Here is a 17401-nt window from a genome sequence, read left to right on the forward strand (position 1 = left end):
AGGAAGCGCGGCTGGGGCGGCTTCCCCTGCACCGCCGCCCGCTGCCCGCCAGGCGGCAGCACCGCGGAGCTGCGGCCGCGCCGGCTCCGCTCCGCGCCCGCGGCCGAGCCCCGCTCTGCTGCCCTGCCGCGACCGCGGGCCGGGCCGTGCCCCGCCGCCGCACCCTGCCGGAGCGGCTGTGCCTGCGCGGCGGCGGGGCTGCGGCCGGCGCCGTGCGCTGCGGATGGGCTCCGCAAGGGGTGGGTGCGGAGAGGTGTCCCGCCGAGACAAAGGCGCCCAGGAAGCTGCAGCCGCGGTCGCCGCGCCCGCGCAGAAAAAGCGGAGGCGCCCCTCGTCGCTGCGCTGCGTCTCCGCGCCCTCCCGCGGGGGAGCCCCCAGGAGAGGGGTTCCCAGAGCTGGGGCTGCCTGAGCCCTACCGGGAGGAGGATGAGGAGGAGGAGGAAGGCGGGCGGGGGAGCAGCTATGCCGTGGGCAGGAGGGAAGCCGCTCAGCGAGCGTGAACCGAGCTTAGCGCCGCCGCCTGCCTCGCCTCCCCGTCCGTCCGTCCCTCCCTCCCTTCTCCCCTCCTCCCCCCGCCTCCCCCCGCCGCAGACGCCTGCGAGCCCGGATGGTTTGCGAGCGGAGTTGAGGGGGCAAACTTTGAAGCCCAGATGCCTCTGGGGCTGCGCGGCAGAGCGCGGCTGCTCCTGCAGGCACCTGCCGCCGCCCTCCCCCCGGCGCTGCCGCCCTCCGCGGGGGCGGCCGGCCCCGCTGTCCGCGACCGCCGAGGCGGCGGGCGCTGCGGCCGCGGCTGAGGGCGGGCGGGCAGGCGGCGGGCGCGCCCCCATGCGGGTCCCGGGCTGGGGAGCGCCGGCGGCAGGCGGGAGCCGGGCGGCGGCCGGGCGGTGCTCTCCCGCCGCCTGAGTGGGCGCGGCGCGGGACGGCGGCGCGGGGTGCCGGGAGCCATGGGCTATTGCAGCGGCCGGTGCACGCTGGTGGCCGTGTGCGGCGCGCAGCTGGTGAGTGGCGGCGGGGGCGGCCCGCGGAGGAGGTGGGGGGAAGGCGGGAGGGAAGGAGGGGGCGGCGGGGCGGCTCCCCCGCTGCCCGGAGTGGGGGCTCGGGGAGGGGCAGGGTGGGAAGGCAGCGCCCGCGCTTTGGGCGAGGAGGGGCCGGGGGGGCCGGGATCGGGATGCGAGCGAGGCGGCAGGGTGGGAAATAGGGGCTGTGTTACAGGTAGTTTGGCGGGGACTCTGCCGGGGAGACTGTGGTGGGCGCACGACGGAGTTAATAAACTCGGGCAGTTCTCCCAGGCGTTGAGTCAAGTTGGTACCTGGTTTCCTTTGACTGGCCCTGTGTAAGGCAGAGACGCGTGTCAGGGGTGATGCGCAGCTTGCAAACAGTTTGCCATACAGGTGTGTGTCTGTGTGAAGTTGTCACGCCTGAGCTGTTCTGCAGATGTGTATTTTTCTTTTTGTTTGTTTGTTTTCTTTCAGACTTGTTGTCCAGTGTATTTGAACACTGTATCGTTATGTTGCTTCAGAACTCAGCCATATATTTATATTTACCTTTGAAAGAGACATGTGGCAGCACTTGTAAGCTCAGCTACCAGCGAAACTAGATTGAGTTTAAAAAGTAGGCACTGAGATACAATAACAAAGAAGCTGCCTAAAAATAGGTCTGCTTAGCAAGACGGTTAGCCTGTGCAATTGTATTGTGGCACTTTGAAAGAGACCGGGGTTAAAGTTAAGGAACTCATATCCCTTTCTGTAATGTATAGAATGGGTTATTTCATTGTTGTGGAATCAGATACATGATGTAAGAATTCCTGTGGATTTGGATGCAATGACATACAGATAAAAACTTATCAATGGAATATGCCCCATTTCTTATTATATTGAATGTTCATGTGCTGGCAGAACAGATGCTGGAAGCACCTTTGTTAAGCAGTTAACCTTATGGCAAAACTGAAATATTTCATGGTATTCCATCCCTCTACCTCTTAGTGAATAGTTTTGCTAAGAAAGTGTAAGTCAGTGTCAATAGCAACCAACATTGTTGCCAATTTCTTTCCTCGAGGCAGGTACTAAGAGAACTACAAAAGAAGAAAAAGAATAGATTTCAGGAACCAAACCAGTAAAACAGTACCTAAGAAAGAAAGATGTATTAGCAGACAGAAATTCAAAATGTCTGTGATCTTTTCATCAGTTGTCATCAATCCTTAATAATTTTGTATTTTGTATTCTGGAAAACATTTTATTTCTATATGCTGTTCCCCGCCTAAATTATTTAATTCTTTGTAACTGGATGTATCTTATCAGACATGATTTATTCATGTATATATTCTAAAAAGGAATCTTGAATTGTAGTAATAGAGTGACTCTTGGGTGGAATGATAGGAATGTAGCCTTTTACAGCAATTTGGAAACATAAAATTAATGACTGAAGTTCTTCAGATCCATTTAAGTTTCAGAGGCGTACTTTTTTTTTTCCTCCAAAGGGGACAAAAATGGTTTAAATTGTGCCTCTTACGGAGGTTTTTTTTTTTTTTTTTTAATGCATTTAACAACCAGGAGGTCATGATGACTATAGAATGTGCTAGGATGTTAAATTGTTATTTTTTTGAAAGTCTGTGAAGGAAAGCATATTTGCTAACTCATGGTGACAAAAAACCATGCAGAACTCATGAAAGCATCAACAGAAATTCCCTGTAGGAATGTATCAGCAGGTGGATGAGCAGGTAAGCTGATGCAGAGCTGTAGCATTACTTTCTACATGAAGCTTCCTACAAGTGATTGTAAACTAGAGGGTCAAATAAAACATATTTTTAAAAAATAAATACTGTTTTCTGGGGTAGCTTAAGGAAATTTTTAGAGAATCATAAACTGAAAGACAACTTGAAAATTTTTACTGAGCAAGAAAAGGATGTGCTAACAGCAATGAAAACTTCTGAATCACACTTGGCCTGTGTCATGACATTTAGATAGGTTAAAAGCAGGAGTAATCATTTAAATGAGAAAAAGGAGATGGAATAGAAAAAACACATTTTATTAAAATCACGTGTCACATTCCTTCATGTGCCACATACAATCAGATGGGAATAGGTTATGAGTTTTAAGTCAAGGAGATTTAATTCTTCTCAGTAGGCCCATGGGTGATTAGTTGGTTGTCAGTACTGTTTTAGGTAAAGACTACTTAAAGGAGCAAATGCTGTCAAGATTCATCCTGAAGTTATCAGCCACGTTAATGAAAATGCAAGTCAAAAATAAAGGATCTAGTAGTTAGCCTCCTCTGGCCTGAGGAGATGGGTGTGGGAAGCATTTCCACACTGATAACCATAGTTGAAAAAAAAGTGTAAAATTTGAAGTGTGAAGACTATGTATTACTGGTACCTGGGATGCAGTTTTAAAATGGTCATATTTGGGTAGAAAGTATACTTTTGTTTTGAGGAAAAAAGTTGGTAAGAAGAAAGGTTTCTTTCTTTTTTTTTAATGTAAATATCTTCTTCCATCTCTACAAAGCTACAGTGTGGTGATCTAATTGCTCTTTGTAGGCACTGCACAATAAACTGTATTGTGGAATACTGCAGTTCATTAGAGAAGCTGTTGCATATTGTACATACATAAATGGTGTAGATGTCACAAATGGGTAAAAAGGGGGTTGTTTCAAATACTGGTGCAGGAGTAGAGCTGCAATACCTTGAGAGACCCAGAATTATTTTCATAAATGCTTTTAAGAGCTCATAGTTAAGGCAACTTACTGTATGCCATCAGATTATCAGAAACCTCAAGGAATGCTTCTGCTCTCAAGGGCATACTGATCATTGCTCTCTTCTTATTAACATACATATACCTGACTGTGCTCTCACTTGTACTATGGAAAACAACCTTTGACAGCTCATTTTCCTCTGCATTTGTAGCCAATGAGAAAAATTAACAGCAAGTAAAAGCTAATTTTGCTCATGCTAGGAGCAAGGCATTGCCTTCTGTATACAAATTTAGTTATATCTCTCTCTCCATACATATATATATAGATACTACTTTTGGTCTCTTTTGCTCACTTCCCTTCTGAAGAGAACCCTCAGCACAGGGGCTCTGGTGGTTTTTGTTGTATGGTAACTATACTGTTTGCAATAAATGACTTCTCTGCTATTTCATTTTGTCCTTTAAACCTCTTTATTTTTGGGTGTTTCCTTTTCTATTAATGACTTGCATCAGTAGCACTAGTGTCTTGTTGCCTAGTCTTTTTAATAGCAAGAGCAGCAAAGATGAAACTGCCAAGATTATTTTGCTTTCTGGAAGTTTTTAAGAGCCCCACAGAAACAAGTTTGAAACTTTCTTCTTTCCCATTGTTGCTGCTTGGGAAAACTTGGAGCATGACAAAACAAGAAAAAGTACAGCATGTTTTCAACTTAGAAGGTCTCCCCCCCAAGTGAAGTGATGAGGAAGGACAGTATTTCATAAGGAAACTTTAAGTCCCTGGTAATCATTGTCTTATTGTTTCTCACCATCAGACAAAGATTGCTATACTCCCAAGGCAAATTAGATAACAGATAATTCAGCTTTTACACTCCCTTCTCTCAGTTTCCATCTGAATTTGCTGAACTCATTTATATAAATATTTCTATAAAATTTGACCATTCTGCCTATTTTTCTTTTCTTCCTCTTTTTTTTTTAAGTAAACTATATTGCTCTTGAGATATTCCAACTAAGTATTAAAAACCATACAAAATTCATAAACAAGCCATATATATTTGCAAAGGGTCAGTTAGTGATTGTGAGGTACTCAACCTGATGTTCTAAAGAATTATGTATTATAATGTACATACATTATCTGAATCTCTGAAAATTGGTATCTTTCACAAACACCAGTACATGATGCTTGTAAAGTCTCTCCTTCAACTTGCTGACTCTTCACAGTTGGGGCTATGAGCACACTGAGACACAAGCTCATGTTGACTCTTTCTGAACTCATACTGTTACAGGTCTGGCTGAAGCCACTGTCCAAGTCTGTTGCACTGGCCAAGCAGAACGAAAAAGATACCCAGATTTGGTTGGTTTGCTAAGAGGCCAACTCTTTTGAGCTAATGAAAAAAATTATCAAAATGCAAATGGTTTGTATTGTCCTTGTTCTGTGCTTTTCCACAAATGAATAATGCTAATTAAGAGAAAATTAAAATACTTTGTTTCAAAACTGTTTCAGCTGAGGTAATTTCTATACTTAACTGTGATACTGGTGTCCATAAACACATACTTAATTGCCTGTTGGACATGAAGATACATATTTGAACTGCAGCAGGTAAAGTGGTGGAACATAGGAAATTAATTACATACATACTAGTATGGAAAGAAGTATCTACCATATTTCTTCCATTACAAGAGGTGTCACAAGAGATGTCCCTAATCAATATTGCACCATTAATATAAGACTGAAGAGTTCCTTGTACTTTTCCAAATCTCCCTTGCATTATTAAAAATCGGCACATGTAACTGAGGAGAACAGAGCATGACACTTGAGGAAAAAGTCTACCTTAGCGAGAGGTCTTGTAAAGTTTAGGTTTGCCTTTTTAAAATATGAATAGCAAACATTTTTATGCTCATTGAAACACTTCAGGAATGGTGATCATGACAGGCTCTAGTCTATATCACAAATCTAGCTACAAGTTTTAATACAGTTTAATATAATGAATACCCTTACTTGGAGAAAACCTCATGTTTTAACAGTTTTGAAGTTTAATTCTCAGGACTTTCAGAGAGTGAAATTTGCTGGATTAGAGCTCAGCTCCCACTGAGAGCAAAGCAAAGGCAATCACAGTGGATATTCTTTAGAATTAGCTATCCTGAAGTATTATGCAATAAAGTACATATTTTTGTTAATATAGGGTCTTACACCGTGCATAGTGTCAGGGTACTTTGCCATAGTACACCAGACTACATAACTAGTGAACGTAGAATGTCTTTTTTTTTTTTTTCATTTTTTGTTAAAGGGAAGCGGTAGTGAAATTTTGGGACTTTGCTTTTAATTGCTGGGTTTGGGGGAGAGGTTTTTTTTCTTTTTGCATGTGTGTTTTGATTGTGTTTCATTGTCACTGTTGCCAATGGTTTTCTATAGGAGCTTTAGGAGAGAAGTGTCTGCAGTGGAAAATTCTGATGACATGTACATGTTCCTACATTTTCTGCTAGCAAAAGGGAAATGAAAAACGTGGGCTTTTCATGTATAATGGGAAGTGATGTTATTGCATTTAGCCTGTGGATCTGTAGTTTTATCAATCTGCAAAGAATAGAAAGAATTGGTTTCAGTTTTGGGTAATACTTAAGTGCTACTTTTGAAATTGTGACTACGTCAACAACTTGTATCTGCCCCTTCTTTAATGTCCTGCTTTCTTTTCCTCCTTTAAAGTTGCTTTGTTTCAAATTTGATAGGAAAGTGAAAGTTTCATTGTATCTTGTGAAAACCTGTGATCCTACTAGCAATGAAAAGGAAACAGTCTGTGAATAGCAGACTTTCAGCAGATGTGTGTTTGAGAGCTATTGTATAACACTAAGGAGTAAATTTTGAGGTGTTGCTGGAAGATAAACCAGAAACTTGATTATGAATTCAGAAAGCTAACATCTCTTGTCATGAGAAAGCATATAGCAATGTTTTTAAGTTTGTGAGACCTTTGTAGAAAAATAAGCACTTTTTTAAAAATTCTGTTTTTGAGATAAAATACCAAGGATTCATAACCAAACTTTTTTTGTTCTTTATAACTTGAACTCAAAAGGGGTGATGAATGCAAAAAATGGATGCCTGAGATAACAGTTCATTATATAATTTAATTTTAGTGGCTTGACATTTGCTATGAGTAGGACAGTATTATTTTTTGTAGAAGTGTAAATGAATAATAATAATGAGTAACTGGTTATGCACTTCAAGAAAAGTGGAGTGTGTTGTGTTAAGTTACAGGGGTAAAAGATTTAAGACCAGCTGGATAACAGTTTTAATTTGCTGCATTTTGAAGCTCCTTTAGAGTTCAGTTAGCAGACTCAACATTCTCATACTGTATTGTTTGGTAGGAAGGAAAGGTTTAAATAGTTTGAGAGAAGTTGATTGAACAACCTGGTTTTGGGCACCTAGAATATCTAACAAAGTTACTCTTTTTGTATATTTTGTATAGCCATGGGGAAAATTTGTGACAGTAGGAATTAATTTCATATTGACAGAGGCTTGAGCTAGCGCCTTGAACAATGGATGGTGTTGTGGTTTGGGGTTTTTTTTTGGTTTTTTGTTTCACTTTTTTTGTTTTTCTGTTGCTTTACAAAGAGCACTAAGTAAGCATTTTAAAAATACACTGAAGGTTTCCTCTAGTCAGTGTCTAGTCAGTGAAGGGAAATACCTCATTTTGTAGTTAACAGAAAGGAACAGGTTCTGTGATTGAAAACCGAAACATAATATTTAAAGTTGGTAGTGACTACTGTCCCAGGCTGGGCTGTGAGAATGTACACAGTGCAAAGTGCAGCAGATAAGGTGTGAAAACAAGTACTTGATAAGTTCCAGAAATTAATTTAAATCCATATGGGATCTTCTCAATACTTTGGTGCATTTGATGACACAGATGTCAACATCCAGTTTCATTTAGCATGACGTTTTTAGAAACTCCCCTGAGCTTAGGGACTGGTGAGATTCAGACTGTGTTTGCTCTGGAGGCTGATGTCAGTGAACTATTTGTGCAGCCCAATACACTCCAAACTTCAGTTTTGGTTCCATGGTCCCACTGAGCTCAAGGGATTATCCCAGGTGTAAAATGCCAGATGAGACAACAGATTCCTGTAGTCTTTTGTAAAAGGTATTTCAGAAATTTTGAATTTTTACAGGATTTCATTTAAAGTTCTGAATTCAAATGATATTTTATGGAGAATAATAATAGTGAGTATTTTCAGATTTGGATGAGGACAAGACTATTGGTGATCTGACTAAATCATAATAATCTCTCTAGGCTTCCCTGCAATCAGAAGAGGGAGTCTGTCAGGCGGTAGGTCAGAGTGCCTAATGTTGTTTCTTGGCTTAAACTGACCATTAGAGTTGTGCCTTAAGTAAAGTGGTATTTCAACTAACGTAGGCTTTTTGGGAGTGGGAGAGAGAAGAAGAATCACAGACCCATTGTATGATGTTAGTCGTTCATAGTACTTATTATTTATATTTTCCTTACTCTTGCATTTTCACTTGTTATTTTCATGAGGAATATTTGATTTTAAGAACAACTGTGATCTACAGATTGAGCAATGCTGTTTGGGAAAGGTGTTTGTGTCTTCATTGACTATCAAGAGAAACTAAGGAGCCTGCTTCCACTGGAGCAATGTCAGCCTTTGTGCATCCTCCCTTATGATCCCCTAAAATATGATGCTAAAATCACATGGATAAAACCAATTTATGCCCACTTTGGGGTTTGGATGATTTTTCTGTAGCTTCCTACAGGAGTGAAGAAGACAGGGAGCATTGTAAATAACGTGCGATCAAAAAGAGTGTGCTAAAAATGTAATAACTTTAAAGAATCAGATAATTTATTATAATCCAGATTAGTATTCATTTATTTGTTTTATCACGGTGGGTGAAAGTGAGGGACTGTTGACTGCTACCTGGCTTGTAAAGTAGAATGGGTGCAATAGTTGAAATGACATTTTCTTGCCCCTGTGGCAAATAAACATTTCACAGTTCATTATTTTATGTCCTCTCCCCAGTTGTACATGTACCAGCTGGATGGCATCTGAGAATCATTTAAGCATTTTATCATTCTATAACCCTCTGATGGAAATGACATTTAGAAGAAAATTACTGATTTCTGTGTTCACTAAAGAGTAAACATGCATAGCTAATGGTTCTATTCACCACAGATCATACTTATGCATTTTTAATAAAAACTTGATTTTAATTCATACATAACTTATGAGAAATGTTTATCAGTTTGGAGATCTGCTGAACGTTTACATGTATCTGGATACCTTGAAAATATCTCTCACTGATGCTTGGATTAAGGTGAATCTTTACAGACAGCTTGCTTTTTTACTGCCTACATAATGACATAAAGTATTTAGGAAATGGTGATTATTATACTGATTGCTGAAAACTGTAAAAACCCCCATTTATTTGACAAAAATGAATCTTGTATGTTCCTATGCTGTTTGAACAAATAGGTTTCTAATATTAGAGTTTGGGGTGGCAGTATGTGTGGGGGCTGTTCTTCCTTTTTTTTTTTTTTTTTTTTTTTTTTGTATTTGGGGTGTTAGGCAGTATCTCTGGTGGAAAGTCACCAGTTACATGTAACTGGCAAGTTACCAGTTGTGTGAATGGGAATAAGAAAAGTCTGTCATATTCTATAATCATACCATAACAGATTGAGTTCTGGTTTTCTCCTCACCCTTCTTTTCTTATGAAGGAATTTTCATTCGTGGAGTTTGTTACAGAAAGCAGCATGTGAGGTTAATTCTATTATTTCTAAGAGGTATGTTGAAATGATCATGCCTGTCATGTTTATACATTACATCACCTTTAAGAAGGCAAAAAATGCGGCACCATTTGCAGATAGTGGAAGAGAGACTCATGCTACCTCATTCAAACCTGTAATGAACAGGCTCTGAACCACCTTCTGGAAGTGGCTGCCTGTTTTCTTTGACTGTATAGGCCTCTCTTCTGCATGCACCTTTATCAACCTCATTATACAGTTAAGCCTGCTTATTTTTGATGATATCTTTGTACTAAAGAAGATTAGATAGACTGTCAAAGTCTTTTTTTAGAATTCAAGCAGAACATAATTGAGTTATGCATAACATTTTTTCTGGATGAATGGAAGTCATGCTAGAGGCCTAGAACAAGGGTCAGAGGGTTGCCCTGTTCACCTTGAGTAGCATTTACTGTCACTCTGAGTAATGCTGCAGTAGTGAATTAAATTGGTGTAGAAGAACAAGATAGTATTAAGAGCTAGAGGGTCTTGAATCTAAGGTACTGACTAATATTTGTGTAAGAAAGCTTAGCTGTCTTAGGAAATGATGTCCTTCCTCTCCAGGTGACTCATAGTATGGATCAATTTACTAATTAAAAATTCCTTTAAACTTCTTCATAGACAGACTAGTAATTGGCCCTCAACAAGTATATTCTTGTTTGAAGATAAAAAGCTTTTGTGAGGAGAGGAAGATAGATGCTGTGATGCTGCTTTAGAACAATGCATGTCTCTTTGAAAAGCCATTCTTCAGTAATTAAACAAAATGTAAAGTTTGCAAATTTTGCCATGACGGACAATGGCTTAGCATTTTTCATTATATTCTGGTCACAGTCTTTGTGGCAGGGTGTTCTATTACAGAACACAGAAACAAAAGGAGAAAAAAAACCCATTGTGTGTCATTGCTGCCTTCACAAAGCCAGAAATACATTAAACCCAAGATACTGTTCATTGTGCTCTTGAGCCACCAGTGACAAAGGTGCTGTGAGTACCACTGGATGTGAGGGAGTCGTATGTCATTACATCACTGTTCAAACTGGCAGAGCAAATAGCATTAAAACAAATTAAAACATTAGCAGCTAAAGGAATGCAAAACAGTAAGAGGCTTGACTGAATAAAATACAATATAGAATTTAGATATTATTTTTGTCATAAGTTATAAAGTTGATTTTACCTTTTCCCTGTCTTTTCTTTTTAATTTACCTTTAAGTTATTGTCCACACCCATTTCATGCCTTTGAGGCCAGTTAGCTTTTATTTTCTTTGAGACTTGCAGCAGTCACAGACAGTGACAGCAGCTGGTAACAAGCCAGATGATGGCACTGGTTGTGTTAACATAAGATATGGACTTCAGTATCCTGAAAATAGAGTTCACTGTCTTGGATTTTATCAGATGGGCTTTCCTGAGTGTGGAGCTGGCAGTAAATTTGATACTTCTAGAAGGAAGCTCACAACAAATTGGAGTTGGATGCAGTGTTCAGCAATATTCCTAATAATACCTATTTCTAGTCCTGGCAACTTTTCAGACTGTTTAGAAGGCCTACTGTCTGTACAATATTTTTTTGTTTTTTTCTTTCTTTTTTGTAAATGAAAGCCATAACGCAGTGGTGGGGGTCATAGTAGCAGGTACAGAAGTAAAGTTATTGGCTTCAGCAACTGGAAGAAATGTCTGTTGTACAGCGTGCTAAACTGTGCTGTTTCAGATGCATAATAAAAGTTATTTATGGACACCAATAAAGTGGTATCTGTTGTATAATATCACAGATAGGCATAAGGATAATAACAAAATGCAGCTGGTTTAGTAAGCTCTATTTGCTGCAGAAATGTGCTGTTCTTTGTGAACTGAAATTAAAAAAACCATGGGAGAATGTTGGTGTTTTTTTCCTGCTTCCTGGCATTTGCAATCATTCTTGCTTTGCAGTGTGCTTGTAAAGAAAATTATGTGGATCCCATATCAGTATTTGTCATGACTAGCACCTTATTAGAGGACAGCTGCTCTTCTCTGCCCAGCACATGTATGTAACTACCACTGATGATAATAGAAGTTGTGAGTATTACCCTCCTCTTCATTTCACCTTTTCATTACGGGGGATGCTGGAGTTCTCGTGGTTTCAGTTAAATAACTTAGATATAAAGTCAGGAATGAAACAGTGACAGATCTGCAGCTATTCAGTTGCTTATTCAGAGTTCACTGTCTGTAAGGAGGTTTTGAACTTCCAGCAATTATTAGCTGGCCTTTTTAACAAGGTGAGTAAGAAAGGCACTGTCCAAATACACAACATCTGAGTCTTTCAGTGCATGCTGAGTGTCTTCACTAGAAGGCCAGGTATTCAGGACCGCATCAGCCCAAGAGCAGTCTGAGGAAGCTTGGTGTGCAGGAGATATTTCCATCTTGTAAGCATTTTGTGGTATCTCCTCGGTCTCTCTTTAATCCAATCAGGATTAAAAGAAAAGGAGTGACCAGCAGGTTTTTCCAAAGTTACTCAGTGTGGTAAGCACATCTACAACAACTCAGATGCTGTAATGATGCTTTGGCTGCTGTCACTTCTGCTGAGAAATGGACTGAATTGGAACAAAGAACATAGCAATGGCACAGTGCCATCATAATGCTGTTAAGAACTAATGTAAACTCAGCTGGAGAAAACCATTTGCAGTGAACAGCAAGGTTTATTGACCATGGCAAGCCAAAGAACATATTCTCAAGAACCACCTCTTGGCATTTTAGCTGTTGTAATGTGCTGCATATGTAAATCTGTAAGCACTTGCTTCTCTCGGCTCAGAGCTGCCTGGTGAGGAACCCAAACTGGCCAAGGAATGTAAACACATGCCTCTATGTTCATGCAAGTTTCTCTTTTTTTTTTTGTTTTCTTTTCAAAATTTGGGTAAATTGGAAATTCTGCACTACTTGGGATGACTAATTAGATTACTGGGTAAGCACAAGCCCTGACTTTTTTTGGAAGGTGAAAATTATTCATCTTGAAACTGCAGCATCTATTCCAGACAGTTTCCTTAATAATTTCAGACAAGATACAAAGCTACAGTGATGAATGGATTGAACAGTTAATATTTGACATTTCCTTTTATACTTATGCCATTTAAAATTAGCTGACTTTTGACAAACTGCTAGTACATTTTATATGAATTAGAAAACCTAGACTTACAGTAAGTTCATTGCTACCTGTCATTTTGAGCTCTCTGGAAAATGGCTGTGCTAAAGGTTCCAGCTGCTTTGATGTTCAGCATGAGTACAATGATACTAAACTGGGTGAAGCTGTTGACTCCCTTGAAAGCAGAGGCCCTGCAGAGAGACCTCGACGAATTAGAGGGCTGAGCACTCTCCAACCGTAGGAAGTTTAACAAGTACAAGTGCCAGATTCTGAACCTGGGATGGGGCAACCCTGGATATATGTACAGGGTGGGGAATGAGACACCGAAGAGCAGCCCCACAGAAAGGGAGCTGGGGTCCTGGTCAGTGGCAAGTTGAGCATGAGTCAACAGTGCCCTGGCATCCAGGAGGGCCAATTGTGCCCTGGGGTGTATCAGGCACAGCATTGCCAGCCTATCCAGGCAACAGATCGTCCCACTCTGCTCTGCACTGGGGTGGCCTCGCCCTGAATATTGTATTTTTGGCACTACAGTATAAGAAGGATATAAATAAATTAGAGACCATCCAGAGGAAGGGAACAAAGATGGTGAAGGGCCTTTAGGTGAGGCCATATGAGGAGCGGCTGAGGTCACTTGGTCTGTTCAGCCTGGAGGAGACTGAGGGGAGACCTCACAGCAGGTTCCTTGTGAGGGGAGGAGGAGGAGCAGGCACTGATCTCTCCCCTGTGGTGACCAATGACAGGACCAAAGGGAAAGGCATGAAGCTGTGTGTCAGTAGTAAACTTTAAAAGCTTTATTAACTTTTTTTTTGTATGAGATATATTTAAGAGTGAAAGCTGGTGATACCAACAGGTGCCTGAGGAGCACTTCAGAACAGCCCTCTCTGAGGTTTGGAAGGTATGTCTCTCATAACAAGATGCTAATCTCATTTTTTTGCCTCTATGGATTTCATGAGAACATGACTCTAATCTCTGCACCCTAGGACCACCTGCACAATTTAGGACAAGATTTTTTCTGCTCTCATAGATGTCTCCCTGTGTTGGTAGTGCCCTGTAGTGCGACATACTGAATGTCTTCCATGTAAGCTGTGAATGGTGGCATCCAGGGCACTGAGTCATGCTGGCACTCTTCATATCTCAGTGCAACGATAGCCACTGAAAGTTTGTGCTCGTGCAGAAGCCTGAGACTCTTGCACTGGATTGTGTTTGGTCTTCTTTTGCAGTGTATTGAAGCTTAGAGCTTTTATCCCATTTATCTTGAAGATGTGAAATTTGTTAAGGAGTGTGCTGAGACATGCTTGCTGAGCGAAGGAATGATTAATCTTCCAGGAGTGTTTCCATATAAAGCATCAAATTACATTTATGAGGAACCTCTACATCATAGCCATCCTAGGACTTATATAAGGTCACTATACAGACACAGCCACCAAAATCTCTTTGAACATCAAATTTGATAGAGATAAAATGTGCTTAGTGAATTTTTTTAAAGGTCAAAAAGGTAAAGATCATGTATTTACTTCAATTGAAATTCAACAGGTCTTAGGTTAAAGTGAGGGATAACAAAATAAATCTTTAGAATTATGTTATACTTAGAATATTGATCAATAATTGTCTCAGCAGGAGCTGATGGTGAGCTGAAAACTTGTTTACAAATTTACGTAAATATGTCTGATTGGCACATCTTGTGCATAGTTGTACATAGCTTTACCCTATATTTTTGTTCCATACTTTGTCTCCACATTAATGCTTTAGGAATGTTAGACTATACTTATTTTTGATTAAAAGCATGTTAGAAAATTCTGCAGTGTAAAAAAATAAATATTTGCGTGGACATTTTTAGCTTACTAATTTCTTGAAAAAGAATGTTTTATGCTGTAGTGGTTTTACTGGAAACCCCACAGACTGAGTACTTCTACTGTAAGGAAGTTGCCCTTGGAAAGGGAAGCATTTTCAAAATGATCAGTAGGAAGATGCATCTGTAGAGTCCTTCTAAGGAGAGTACTCATACTTGAAATATATCATACAAGTATTTTCTAAAACCTTTCTTCTTGTGTCTACATAGTCTCCCTATGCTTGTAGAAGTAATACACGTTGCTTCCTTCCTCTTAAGGGTGGGTAATCACAGTCTTTCATTAATCAGGTAGCATAATCTTAAAGTAAGTATTTCTAGTGCACCTTATTGGAGATCTGTGTCATTTTCTGTATTGCTTGCTTTATTTGCTGCCATACTCTCCCATGTGTGCAAGCACCTGAGGGGAATTCCCTCCAGGTACCTGCCTCAGTGCCTAGGCTACCTTTCTGGATGATGGAGGCAGGCAGGTTCCTGGAGGTGAATTCACTATGCTTTGTTAGCATGTAGAAACTTTAATTAGGTGCTTTAAATCATGCTCTGAAAGAGCAAGTATCTCCATGAATTTGGTATATAATATTGAGTAATAAATTAGGTGTCTGGAATCCACAGAATACTTGTGCTTTTTCTGCTCCCATGCACATTTGATATATACTTGGTGCTGAATATAAAATAAGTTAAAATACGGATAATTTTTTTTCTTTTTTTTCCCCTTTCTCTTTACCCCCTTTTATATTTCACAGAATCACAGAATGTTTGGGGTTGAAGGGATCTCTGGAGATGATCTCTCCATCTGCATAGTCCAACCCTCCTGCTAAAACAGCCTCACCTAGAGCAGCTTGCACAGGATCGTGTTCAGGCGAGGTTTCATAGTCTCTCTGAGCTGCCTGTTCCAGTGCTCTGACACCCTCAAAATAAAGAAGTTTTTCTTCATGTTCAGGTGGAACTTCGTATATTTCAGTTTGTTCATGTTTCCCCTTGTCCTGTCACTGGGCATCACTGAAAAGAGTCAGGCCCCATCTTCTTGACAAGCACATGCTTTGTCATAATCAGATTTTTTAGCTATATTATCTCCTTATGGATTTGCAGAATACATCAAGGAAAAAACAAACAAGAGGCTATTTCACTATTTCTCAAGGTTCGCTCATGCAATAAGATGGATGTAAATTAATTGTAAACAGGAAAACTGTAAAATAGAGTTAATAAAGTTCATCTCCTCATAATGGTGTCTGAGTCTCTGCTTTCCAAGAGCTGACATGCACTAATGAGTACGTGAAGTGTGATTTTTTTTTTTATACCTTCTTTTTGTCACCATTCATATCTTTTGACTACTCAAGTCCTACTTGTTTTACTTCCTTGAAATGTCTTAGAAGGAAGAAAAGTTGCATGGAGCTATTTCTTAGTTTGTATTTTTTTATATTAGCTTGCCTTCTGCTGCTGCCATGAGCTATAAGCTAAGCTATATAAACAGCAAGGATTGCTTACTTAGTAGCTAATAATAAACATGAAATATTTCTGAATGGAATCACTTTCTGGTTCTTTCATAGGTTACTGTGTCTACATTAATTTTTTTGGTTGCAGTCAGTCAGTGATCTAGTTGGTGACAAGGCAATGTGTAGCCAAATACACCCATCTGTATTTCACTGGACTATCATCTTTATTCCCATAGGTATTCCCATTCCCAATGTGAGGGAATATCAGTTCTATTGCAGCATGACAGAAGAAAAAGAGGTAGAGCTGTTTCCCCCAAATACTGCACATCTTGAGGAAATGCACCTTTAGTGAAAGAAGATCCCTTGATAATAACTGAATGAAATGACAGTAAGGCTTATTGAGTTCAAGAAGTGCAGGTAGGAAAATAAGAACTGGTTTCTGCTATAGCAACAGCTACTATGGGATGTGGGAGTGAAGGAATGGGGAGAAGAGACGGAGGGAAGAGAAAAGAAAGAAAATACATAAGCAATGGGACTAGGTTTTAATTTGGGGAATTTGTTCTCAGAGGAGTTTCTTTCCCCTAGACTAACTTTTTTTTTATACTGGTCTGAAATCAAAAAGGACAACAGTTTTTCAGGGATTTGTGGTTCAGATGAGATAAAGAGGTTGAAGAAAGCAAGTCAGTTTGAAATATTTATTCAATATAAGTATATATATACAGGAAATGTATGTTTATGTGTTTATCTAACAGCAAAAAATGTGTATGTCTCAGTGATGTGGGAAGATGTCATACTTGACATTGAATTAATGTTTTAAGCAGTGATGTGTCAGGTACTGCAGGTGTACTGCAGTGCATACATGACACTGAATGTGTCATAGAATTGTGGACTTACAAAGAAAAACTCACATAACTTTACCACTTGAGCTGGGAAATTTGGCTTCTGGGGAAAAGTAGATGAAGCTTAGGCACAGGCAGAGTCTTAATATGTTGAATAGAGGGTGCATATAAGCAGTGGATTACATATCCATTTTCAGCTCAGTGTTGCAACAAAGGAGACAGCAGCTTAAGAAAATATGCCTGAATGAAGTCACAGCTCTGAATGTGTGTGCTGTGTGTATTTAAAATAGAATCCTGTTGAACTGAATAGAATCATAATCTCCTACGCTGCATGGGTGGTACTCAAGACTTTAGGGGAATGGATGATAAGTCTGATACTAATGGAAGTCTATTAGAAAGAGATATGAATTTATCTTGCATGTGTCATGGGTGAATTTGTCTTTAGCAGACCTACAAGTTGAGAAAATGATAAATGTTTCATATATATATAATTGAAATAAATGGGAAAGGTCCTTCATTCAGCCACTTCCTACTGTTATTATCAGTGTTGGACTGCTAATTTGGGAGAAAAAGGAAGGAGAGCAGAAGAAAAAAAAATAACCTGGGTGATGAGTGAAGACTTCAAGACTCAGGGCCATTCTGGGAACACAGAAATACAGAACTGCTCTTCAGAGAAATATAGAACTGCTCTTCAGAGGTGATATAATCTCCAGGAGCAAAAACAGATGG

At 40.2% G+C, this 17401-nt stretch overlaps 1 protein-coding gene across 3 annotated transcripts in view; it reads left to right on the forward strand.

The window, feature by feature from the left end:
* Positions 1 to 281: 281 nt before the first annotated feature.
* NKAIN2 (sodium/potassium transporting ATPase interacting 2) overlaps positions 282 to 17401 on the forward strand; it is a 517712-nt gene continuing 500592 nt past the window's right edge. The window contains exon 1 of one of the 3 annotated variants that reach the window (XR_010997234.1): positions 282 to 998. Coding sequence is in view for 1 of the 3 variants with exons in the window: in XM_068184378.1 (XP_068040479.1) it covers positions 945 to 998 (54 nt within the window). In the remaining 2 variants the exon portion in view is untranslated. The remainder of the gene's footprint in view (positions 999 to 17401) is intronic. The other 2 variants (XR_010997235.1, XM_068184378.1) reach the window with 2 other exon arrangements.

This window comes from Anomalospiza imberbis, chromosome 3 (genome assembly GCF_031753505.1).
Source record: "Anomalospiza imberbis isolate Cuckoo-Finch-1a 21T00152 chromosome 3, ASM3175350v1, whole genome shotgun sequence".
Lineage (NCBI taxonomy): Eukaryota > Metazoa > Chordata > Aves > Passeriformes > Viduidae > Anomalospiza > Anomalospiza imberbis.